General features: G+C 23.7%; 1 protein-coding gene across 1 annotated transcript in view; it reads left to right on the plus strand.

Annotated features, from left to right (window-relative positions):
• The window catches only part of LOC117167849 (26S proteasome non-ATPase regulatory subunit 7), a 28,329-nt gene extending 16,297 nt beyond the window's left edge, over positions 1 to 12,032 (plus strand). The window contains exon 5 of the mRNA XM_033353056.1: positions 11,056 to 12,032. Coding sequence (XP_033208947.1) covers positions 11,056 to 11,361 — 306 coding nt within the window. The 3' untranslated portion in view covers positions 11,362 to 12,032. The remainder of the gene's footprint in view (positions 1 to 11,055) is intronic.
• Positions 12,033 to 12,261: the final 229 nt, after the last annotated feature.

Raw genomic sequence — 12,261 nt, forward strand, 5'->3', positions numbered from 1 at the left:
ATTTTATTCACAAAAAAAGTTCTTAAGTTCAAAAGAACATTCAGTGAACTGAAAAACTGTGATCGGTAATATAGGTATTTAGCTGTGTCACATGCCCTTAAAAATGAGCTATTTTATTGAAAATTTGTTTCTTTTTTTGTAGCGAATAATTTTTTTCAACTTAAAATGGAAAAATATTCCATAATTTTAGTAAAAAAATCATTTGCTTGTCAAACATTTTTTTTTTCCGAAAATGTAATAACTCCATTTTGGGTTTAAAAATTAGCTTTTTATTTCAAAGTTCGTCGAATTTCATTTGAAGATTCATTGTTTTATTTTAAAAATATTTTATTTTTTTTATTTCAAATTTAATGATTCTTTGTAGAATAGTAATACTTTGGTTTCAGTACTCGACAATTTGGCTGAAAAATTGCCTCTTTCAATTGAAAATTCAACTGTTTCGTTAGAAATTCACGTATTTAAAAAAATCTATTTTTTTGTAGAACATGATGTTTTTCTTTGAAAGTTAGTCGCCTTGTTTAAAAAAATTTCTTCTTGGTTAAAATTTTCAAGTATTTCAGTTAAATATTTTTTAATAATTAATCATTCATTTTTCAATGTCTGTGACGCAATCAAAATTTGACCTCGTACTGTTAATTTTGTCCGCCTTTATTTTCTTAAACTAAAAATAAGCTAGTATATCGAAATTGTGACAGAAGGAAGAAAATATATGAGCCGACATCGGATGGGTCTATATTGTTAAAAATTCATCCTTTTTGGTTGAAAAAGTTCGTTTTTTTGGATTAAAAATTCAATTTTTTTCGTAGAAAAATTTTTTTTTGTTACAAAAATTGAATTTTTGATTTTACTGAGTTAACTGGAATCTTTTTTGGATGAAAACTCAACTTTTTTTGTAAAAAAAATTCTTTTGTTTCACGATAAATTTCATACTTTTTTTATAAAAATGCAACTATTTGCTAGAGATGCATTTAAAAAAATGAGATTAATTTTCAAACAAAAAGATACATTTTGAAATACACATTTTTTTATCTCAACTGATGAATTTTCAACATAAATTATGAATCTTCAACTGAGATAGTTGAATTTTCAACAACAAAAATTAATTTTTACTGGAAAAAGATAAATTGTCAACAAAAACTGAAATAATTACGGTTTAAGTTAAAAAATCAATTTTCAACAAAAAAAAAACGAATTTTTAAATAAAAAAGGTCATCATTTTATAATCAAAAATTGAATAAATAAATTTTGAGTTAAAAAATACTTGTTCAATTAAAGAAATGAATTTTTAACTGAAATTATGGAATATTCAACTGCAACTGTTTGCTAGAGAATTCAACAATTTTGTTGAATAGTCATCCTTTTTTATTAAAAAATCGTCTTTTTGGATCGAAAATTCAACTTTTTTCGTAGAAAATTATTTCTTGTTAAAAAATGTATAGTTTCATCGTGAAAACTCGACTAAATTCTTATTCAACAGAAAATTCAACTATTTTTTTAAAAATTGATCTTTTTGATTTAAAACTTCATATGTTTTGTAGAAGAAATTAAATTTTTTGTATTAAAATGCAACTTTTTGGTTAAAAATCGTTCTTCTTTGCTTGATAATCACTTTTTTTGTTAAAGATTTCTATTTTAAGTTGAAAAGTTATCTCGTTGATTAAAAGTTTAATTATCTTGTTATAAATCAATCTTTTTTAATTGAAAATTCAACTACTTGGGTCAGATTTAAACTACATTGTGAAATTTTTTTTATTGAAGACTTATGCCTGGTTGAAAATTTAACTGTTTAGTGGGAAATACTTCCTTTTTTTGGTTTAGAATTAATTTTTCAAGATTGATATTGTTTAGTTAAAAATTCGCGTTTTTTTCTTTAAAAAAAAAACTTATTTTATAGTTTGAAATTTCCTTTTTTTTCGTAAAAATGCATCAGTTCCGTGGAAAATTAATTTTTTGTTGAGCAGTCATATTTTTTGTTTGAAAAGTGAATTTTTGTAAAGAAAATTTGTCTTCTGGTTTGGGGTTCAATAATTTAGGTAAACTTTTATTTATTTTTTGAGTGAAAAATCTTTATTTGTTGGAAATTCGTCTTTGGTTTTGAAATTCTTTTCTTTTGTTGTATAAATTTCATTCTTTTTTTATTCAATTATAAACTATGACACTTTTTCGTTGGCAATTTGTCTTTTTCGGTTGAATATCCAACTATTATGTTAAAAATTTAATTATTTTGTTAAAGAGTTATCTTTTAATGTAGAAAAAACTTTTTTTTGTTTTAAATAAATTAATATAGTTGAAAATTTTAAATTTGTATATGAATAAAACTGTAATTCCTGAATATGTCTGAGCTAGAAAATAATTTATATTTAACCGCTGATATGACGTTCTACAAAAAAAAACTAGATTTTTTTTAAATACGTGAATTTTAAACGAAACCGTTGAATTTTCAATTGAAAGAGGCCATTTTTCAGTAAAATTGTCGAATATTGAAACCCAAGTATTACTATTCTACAAAGAAGATTTTTCAAAAAATACATTAATTTGCAACCAAACTGATGAATTTTCAACTAAAATGATAAATCCTCAACTAGAATAATTAAATTTGAAATAAAAAAAAATAGTTTTAAACTAAAACAATGAATCTTCAAATGAAATAGTTAAACTTTCAACAAATTTCGAAATAAAAAAAGCTGATTTTTAAACCAAATATTGAATTATTATATTTTCAGTAAAAAAAAAAGAATGTTTAACCAAGCAAATGAATTTTTTTCTAAAATTATGGAATATTCAGCTGGAATAGTATTTTCATTTTAAGTTGAAAAAAATTATATTGTACAAAAAAAGAAACAAATTTTCAATAAAATAGCTCCTTTTTAAGCAAAGAAATGAATTTTTAATATAAATGATGAATCTTCAATAAAAATATTAATTTTGATGAAGAGTTTATTTTTCAGCCGAGCAAATTTATTTATAACATAAAAGATGAATTTTTATCAAACTTGATTGGTGGGAAATTGACATTTCTATTTCAAAATTTAACAAGTTTGATGTATATTTGTCTTTTTTAATCGAAAACTAATTTATTTAGTTCAAAATTCACGCATTTTGTTTAAAAAACCGAGTTTTTTAAATCTAAAGACTACTTGTTTTGGTAGAAAATGATTTTTTTTTCTTCGAAAGTTAATCTCATTGTTTAAAAATTCTTCTTTCCGGTTGATAATTCAAGTATTCCAGTTAAATATTCATCATTTTAAATAATAATTCATCTTTTATGTTATAAATAAATTTGCTTGGTTGAAAATTAAACTCTTCATCATTTATATTAGAAATTCATTTCTTTGCTTAAAAAATGAGCTATTTTATTGAAAATTTGTTTCTTTTTTTGTAAATAATAATTTTTTTAATAACAATGCAAATACTATTTAAATTAAAATTTCAGAATTTTAGTAAAAAATTCATTTGTTTGTTTAAACATTCTTTTTTTTTTTTGACTGAAAATGTAATTATTCAATTTTTGGTTGAAAAATTATCTTTTTTATTTCAAAATTCGTCGAATTTGTTGAAAATTTAAATATTTCATTTAAAGATTCATTGTTTTAGTTTACAATAAATTTTTTAATTTAAAATGTAATTATTCTAGTTTAGAATTCCTCATTTTAGTTGAAAATTCATCAGTTTGGTTGCAAATTAATTTCTCCAACTGAAAATTTAACTATTCCTTTTGTTGTTAAAAGATGATATTTTTTAGTTCAAAATTAATGTATTTGGTTGGAAAATTCATGTATTTCTAAAAAAAAATTTTTTGTAGAATAGTAATACTTGGTTTCAATTTTCGACAATTTGGCTGAAAAATTGTCTCTTTTAATTGAAAATTCAACTGTTTGGTTTAAAATGCACGCATTTAAAAAAAAATATATTTTTGGTCATTGGATTCTTGTTGTTGTTTTTTTTTTTAACAGGAGTTTGCATTATGCAGTTGAATTTTAAACAATAAGGTTAATTTTTCATTCAAATATTAATTTTTAACCTAAAGAAAACGAATTTTCAAATAAAACTATGAATCTTGAACCAAAAAAATTATTTTCTTCAAGGTGGCCGCTAGACCGGGTATTTTAGAAATCTTTAGAAGCAAAATGTGTCCCAATTCGATTTCAAAATTTTCTGAAAGTAGTTAGCTTAATTATATTTTTTAATTATGAAATCATTCAGTTTTTAGAAGGTCTAATTTGAAAATCTTTTGCTTAAAACTTTTCCATTTTAGATTTTTCTTTGTAAGCTTACGTTTTTAATTTAAAGAATTTTAAAATGCAGTCCTGAAGACTTAAACAAGTAAAAAGTAAAAGCGATTGATGTTAGAATTTTGGATTAACTTTAAAAATTGAACTGTTTCAATTCAAAAGTCTTAGTTACTAAAAAAATGTAAACGTCAGATTGAAATCTCACAAACTATTTTCAATTTAAAAATAACTTCATAATTACATATTTGTAATTAAAGAATTTCATTAAATTTTAAATGTTTCAGTCTAAAATATTTCATTTCTAACACAATCAATTTTTAATTTTTTAATTAAGACAAAAGATAATTATTTAATAATTAGCAATATTTGACTGTTTATTCAGAACGATTAAATTAAAACCAAATATTTAAAATTATACAAATTGAAACTGAATTATTTGACATGGAAAACCCTACATCGTTAAAATTTCGATGAACTTTTAAACTCTGAATGTTACAATTTTAATTGTTATTTTCAAAAGAATTTTTATTTGTAAGTGAAATTGTTAATTTTTGATATATCAAATATTTTCTTGGGATTCCTAGGAAAATTGAGAATGATTTTTTATTTTGAAAAATTATTTTAAGAGAATATTTAAAAATATTTTAAAAGATTTACGAAATTGTCAAAAAGGAATCTAAAAGATTTCAAAGCATTTTTTTTTAATTTGCAGTATTTTCTAAAAATCTTAGGAAAAATTTGATTCATTTTAACAGATATTTAGAAGTTCGAAAAAAATTTTTTAAATTGACAAATGTAAAATAATTTCTAGATTTCTCAAGATTTGGAAATACAATTTTGAAAATTTTCAAAGGTGTTTCAACTATTTATGATAAAAATAATTTAAGAAGTGTTCAGTTTAAAAAAAATTTTTAATTTTTAATGTTTCTAGCTTTAAATTGCTTAAAATAATATAATTTTGAAATTTTTAGAATTCATTGATTGATTTTTTTATTATTTATTTTATTTTATTTTAAAATTAAAAACGATTTTAAACAAAATTTAAATAGTAAACCAAAAATTCATTGACTAAATTTTCACTCAAGGAATTAATTTTCAATAAAAAAAACATCCTTTTCTACAAAACATTTTCAATTCGGTCGTATGACCTTTAAGAAAAATATTCATTTTCCACTGATCAGTTGATTTTTGAATAAAATAATTCAGTATTCAATTAAAAGAATTAATTTTAAACAAAAAAACTGAATTTTGAACTAAAACTATGAATCTTCAACCAAACAATTAATTTTACAAAAAGCAGTTCAACTTTGAACCAAGGAGTGGAATTTTTAACTAAAAAAGATGAATCTTTAATTAAAAATGTAATAGTTTATATTTCAACACAAAAGGTTTTTCATTTAAATTAAAAAAACAGTTGGATATAATCGAAAAAAAATCTTGAATCCTCAACTAAAACGGATTAATTTTTAACCAAATAAATATATTTTCGAACAAAAAGATCAATTTTCAATACCGAAAATTAATTTTCTACAATAAAAAGATCAATTTTAACTAAGTACATTAATTTCTAACTAAATAATTGAATTGTCAACCAAGAAGGTTCATTTGCTACCAAAAGAGACGATTTTTCAACAAATTACGTAAAATTTCAGCTAAATAATTTAAACTAAATTGATTAATTTTTAGTTTATGTTTTCTTTGTTTATAAAGTTTTTTAACTAAATAGTTGAATTTTCAAACTAAAATGGATCCATTTTTTACCAAAAATTTTTACCAGAAAGATGAATTTTCTTCCAAGAAAGTCTAATTTTCATTTAAAAAATACTATTTTCAACAAATTACATAAATTTTCAACTAAATAGTTTGAACAATAAATGTGACGACGGTAATACTTTATAAACTATTTGGAACTTTAAAATATCTTCATAATAATATATTTGTAATTATTAATGGCTTTATTAAATTAAAAATATTATTTCAGTGTAAAATATTCAATTTTTGACCCATTAAATTTGAAAGTTTTTAATTAGTAAAAATAATAATTATGGAATATTTAGCAATCTTTGATTAATTATTTAAAACGAGTAAATTGAAAGAAAATATTTAAAAGTTAACAATTTGAAACTGAATTGTTTCACATAGCCTGGTATCGTTGAAATTTTTTAAGAGCCTTTAAAATTTGAACGTAATATTACAAATAATTGTTGTATTTAAAAAATGTTTAATCTGTAAGTGCAATTGTTGGATTTTGATTTATAAATAACAATTGAGCAATAATTATTTGTAGAAAAAATTTGAATAATTTTAAGAAATATTTAGAAGTTTTGCAAACATTTAAAATCAATTCAAAGCTTGAAAGCATTTCAAATAATTTTAACGAAGTGAGTGAAGCGACTTAATGAACTTTTTTAAAATTTTCATGATTTCCCAAAAATTGTAGGAAAAGTTCGATAAATATCTTTTAAAATATTTTGAAATATTTTGAAATATTCTCTTAAAATAATTTTTCAAAATGAAAAATCATTTTCAATTTTCGTAGGAATCTCAAGAAATTGTTTTTATTCATTTGAAGTTTTGATTACTTCAAATGAAAAAATGCTTAGCTTCAGAGTTCAATTTTTGAAATTTTATTGACCTATCAAAAATGTTTGCGAACTCGGAAAAAACCTGATACTTTGTTGAAAATCAATTTTTTTATAAAGATTTTATAAAATATTATAAAATTATATTTATTGAATTTATTGATTTTATTTAATTTTTTATAAAGATTTAACTATTTTAGAAGAAAATTTAACTTTTGTTAAAAGTACGCTTTTTTTGCGAAGAATTCGATTTTTAAGAAAAAATTGAACTATTCTATTTTTGGTTGAAAATTTATTTTCCCCCTCTTTTATTTTCTCCCTGTTTTTTAATTGTAAATCTTTTTCATGCTTTTTCAGCTTCACAAATTTATTCATAAGGAAATAGATTTCTGTTCGATCTTTAATGAAAATTTTATCTCTTTCTTTTCATAAAATTTCAACTATTTGACTGAAAATTGACATTTTTTACTTAAAAGTTGAACAATTTGTTTGAAAATTCTTTTTTTTTATATAAAAATTTGAACCATCCCATTTGAAGATTCATAATTTTAGTTAGAAATTCATCAGTTTGGTTGAAAATATACGTACTTTATTAAAAAATCGATTTTTAAATATAAAATGATCTTTTTCTTTGAAAATTAATCTGCTTGTCTAAAAATTCTTCTTCTCCGTGAAAAATTCAAGTATTCGAGTTAAATATTTATGATTTTAATTGAAAATTCATTTTCTAGGTTTAAAATAAAATTACTTTTGGTTGAAAACTCATCTTTTTCAGTTGAAAATTCTTTTTTTTTTTGTTCAAAGTAGAAATTAATTTTCTTGGTTGGAAATGCATCTGTTTGGTCCAAATTTGAATTCGTTCATTTAAATATTCATCATCTTAGTTAAATATTGCCCATCTGTCTGATTGAACATAATTTTTTGTTTAATTTAAAAATTAATTACTTAAGTTTTGGTTGATAATTTATCTTTTTCCAGTAAAAATTAATTTTTGTTAGATTGAAAATTCAATTATTTCAATTGAAGCTTTATGGATTTGGTTAAAAACTCTTTTTTATGGTTTAAAATATAACTATTACAATTTTAGATTCATCATTTTGATTAAAAACTCATGAATTAGATTAAAAATTAATTTTATTAACTAAAAATGTAATTCTTCCATTTGTTAATAATTGAAAATTTATCTTTTTGCCTCAAAATTGAACTATTCTAACTAATTTTTCTATCTGAAAGTTTAACTTTTCCACTTTTTTTTAGAAATTGATATTTTTTAGTGAAAAATTGAAGTTTTGTTTCAAATTCAACTATTTCGTTAAAAAATTAATGTTTTTTTTTTGTTTTGAAAAATTATATTTTTTGCTAGAAAATTAATTTTGTTGTTTGAAAATTCATCTTTGTTTATAAAAATTTAAACATTTCAGTTAAATATTCACAATTGGAGTTGAAATTTGATGTTTTTGGCTTAAAATTAAGCTATTCGAACTAATTTTTCTAACTGAAAGTTTAAATTTTCAATTTTGGCTGAAAATTGATATTTTTTTATTGAAAAATTCAAGTATTTGTTTTAAGTTTCAACTATTTTGTGAAAAACGGTATGTTTTTTGTTTGTTTAAAAAATTGTATTTTTTGGTTAAAAATTCAAGTATTTTAGTTAAATATTCATAAGTTCAGTTTTTTTTTTGTTTAAGAAATTATATTTTTGGGTACAAAATAACTCTTGTTGTTTGAACATTTATTTTTAAAGTTTACGTTTAGTTGGCCTGGAATCGAATCACTGGATTATTTTTTACATTCTTATTGTTTATCATTGAGAAAGTATTAGAATTCTCCGAAATTTGACAGCATTTTCAAAACAACAGTTAAAGAATTTTCAAAATTTTTGGGACCATTTTTTTTAACCAAACAATTTATCCTCACAATTTTTTTCGATAAAAAGAGAATTATCAGAGTTGTAGCATTTATAGAATTTTTAAAATGAATCAATATATATTGTTGTTTCAAATTCAAATATTCAAATTTTTAGGACCATTTCGCTATTAAATATATCGAGATTTTATATTAAAGGGCTTGATAGTCAGTTTTGAATTTAATAATTTTGGATGTAAATATAAAGCAATTTTTGATTGAAAAGCATGAAACTGTGAATTTTCAAAAAACGAAATTATAACATAACAATATTATTTTGTATTCTTTAACTTAATTTTTAATTGTATATTTAGGGTCTTAAAATTCTCCGATTCTTAGTTGAAATTTTAAAAAAATAAGTCATTTAAAATTGAAAAATATTTTATATTCGAAAATTTCTAGAATGAATGATAATTCTAAAGGAAGATTGGAAAAAAAAATTGAAAATTGAGTTTTAAAGAAAATACGATGAAAATTAATCCATCTGAAATTGATGCAGCAGTAAAAAGACACTACATTTTTAATTTTTTCCTTTTTAAAGTTTTAATTTTCAATTAAAATTGAATTGGTTAAATTTTGGAAAGTATTATTATCAATTTTAAAATTATTAATTTTTAAGCGATTTTAATTTACTTACAATAATTGAAATTTTAAAGTGTTGGAGTATAAAAAAGTTTTAATAACACAATTTTTGGTGACTACAATTTTGTTCAGTTTTAAATGAAGTTCTCATTCGTTTAAGTTTCAACTATAAATTTCAAAAGGTTTTTATTTTTAATAATTTAATTCATTTTTCATTAGAAAACGTTTTCTAATCAGTTTTAATGTTAACTTATAATTGTATTATGTCATGACAATTTAAAATTCTAGAATATCAGAAGCTAGGCATTTGAAAGATTCTATTTAATTTTCAATATTAAACTCAAATTTTAATCGCTTTCAATTGAAATTATTCATATTTCCAAAAATTTGTAAACCTTATATTGAATTTTTAAATTTGCATATTTTCATGTTTGTAAATAGAAATTTGGAGACAGAAACGCGCTATTTTCGCGTGTGCATTTACTACTAGTCTGCAATAAAACGCTTATCTGTACTTTCCTTTATAAGACAGAACAATTTCATTATTCTTTTTATTATATAATTTAAAAATCAATTTCTTGCAAAAAGGTTTGCTGGCATTTGTCGACTTCCGCAAATTATAATATATGTGAAAAATCTGTAGGTTTTGCAAAGAGAGTTAATTTTTTTATATTGCGGGAGAAATCACGTATATTCACCGGGATAACCGGGGGAAAAAAGGTTTGCTGACTTTTATCGACTCCCGCGATTTATAATATACGTGAAAAACCGTGGTTTTTGCCAAGATAATTAATTTTTTTATAAACCGGGAGAAATCACGAATATTCACCGGCAGAAAATTGGGAGAAAAAAGGTTTGTTGACATTTATCGACTTCCGCAATTTATAATATATGTGAAAAACCGTGGGTTTTGCAAAGAAAGTTAATTTTTTTATAATCCGGGAAAAATTACGAATATTCACTGGGAGAACCGGGAGAAAAAAGGTTTGCTGACATTTGTTGACTTCCGCATTTTATAATATATGTGAAAAAACCGTGGGTTTTGCAAAGAAAGTAAATTTTTTTATAATCCGGGAGAATTCACGAATATGCACCGGGAGAACCGAGAGAAAAAAGGTTTGCTGACATTTATTGACTTCCTCAAATTATAACATATATGAAAAACCCGTGGGTTTTGCAAAGAAAGTTAATTTTTTTATAATCCGGGAAAAATCTCGAATATTCACCGGGAGAAACGGGAGAAAAAGGGTTTGCTGATATTTAGTGACTTCCGCAATTTATAATATATGTGAAAACACCGTGGGCTTTGAAACGAAAGTTAATTTTTGTATAATCCGGGAGAAATCACGAATATGCACCGAGTGAACCGGGAGAAAAAATGTTTGCTGACATTTATTGACTTCCGCATTTTATAATATATGTGAAAAAACCGTGGGTTTTGTAAAGAAAGTTAATTTTTTATAAACGGGAGAAATCACGAATATTCACCGGGAGAACCGGGAGAAAATCGGGAGACGAAAATTTAAAAAAGAAAATGGCCACCCTGATGAATACGCATAATAATACTTCGATCTAAAAGAGATCTGATGAAGTTTTATTCAAGCATTCCAAATGGAAAGAAGAAATATATGGGAGCGCGAGGCGCGAGATTTAACGGACGCGATGAGAATGTGTCCACGAAGCGGGCAAATTAAAAAAAGTAATTAAACGCGCCCGCTGTAGCTAGTTGTAAATATTTATGTTTAATTTTTCAGGTAGGAAACGGTAAATTACCAATCAATCATCAAATTGTCTACCAACTCCAAGATATTTTCAACTTGCTTCCCGACATGACACAGTCATCTTTCGTCGACTCCCTCTACGTGAAAACGAACGATCAGATGTTAGTGGTCTATTTAGCCGCCCTGGTCAGGTCAATTATTGCTCTGCACAATCTGATAAACAACAAACTCACGAACCGTGACGCCGAGAAAAAGGAGACCGACAAGAAGGAAGTGAAGAAGGACGAGAAAAAGGAGGAGGAGAAGAAGGACGAGAAAGAGAAGACGAAAGTGAAGTGAGAGCGTTATTGAATTTAAAATACTAGCCGATTTTTCGTACAATCGGACAATTCAAAAACCTACTGTGCAAAATCCGATATTCGAAAAGTCAACGATTCAACAAAACAAAAAATGCAAAAAAATTTGAAAGTCGTGCGAATCGTCGTGTCAATCTAGAGAGAGAAAGAGAGAGAGAGAAAGCGCGCGAGAGAGAGATATTAAAAGAGAACGAATGAAACAGCTTGAAAGTGTGAAAAAGTGAGATTTCGTCTTAGGTAAAGTACAGAAAACCAAATGACAGTACTTCTCATTTATTTACAAGTGTTTTTTCTTTTCGCTCCAGCCTCAAGTCACAAATGTGTGGCTTGGACTTTTTTTTCCATTCTAATCTGTAATTCTATTTAATGGATGAACGTGCATTTTTTAGAAAAAACACTGTCATTTTTTTTTTAATTTAACATAGTTACTTAATTTTAAGCTTTGTATTTCTTTTACAATGCTTTATTCTTCATCTACAAGTTTTTCTTTTTTTTTTTTCTTTTATAAGAGATAATAAGCATTAATTGGTTGAGTCCATTAACACGTACGGCAGAATCGTTTTCTATCGTAAATCATTGTCGATTCTTGAAGTGTATTTTGTAAAGAAAAAAGCCGAGCCTTTCTTGGAGAAATGCATTATTAGTAAAAACTTATCTTAATAGTTTTTCTTATTTTATCAGAGGGTGTCTACTCTACCTGGAAAATCTGGAATTGTCGGGGATTTTTTATATGCCTGGAAAAATCTGGAAATTTTAGGGTATTTTTTTTTAGAGTCTGGGAATTTTTTCGAGAGTGCGGTTAATTTTTTTTCAAATGGCAATATTAGATTGAATAAAAATGATTCTTCATTTGTAAGAGTTAATTTATATAATTATATATATA

Source organism: Belonocnema kinseyi, chromosome 2 (assembly GCF_010883055.1).
Source record: "Belonocnema kinseyi isolate 2016_QV_RU_SX_M_011 chromosome 2, B_treatae_v1, whole genome shotgun sequence".
Classification (NCBI taxonomy): domain Eukaryota; kingdom Metazoa; phylum Arthropoda; class Insecta; order Hymenoptera; family Cynipidae; genus Belonocnema; species Belonocnema kinseyi.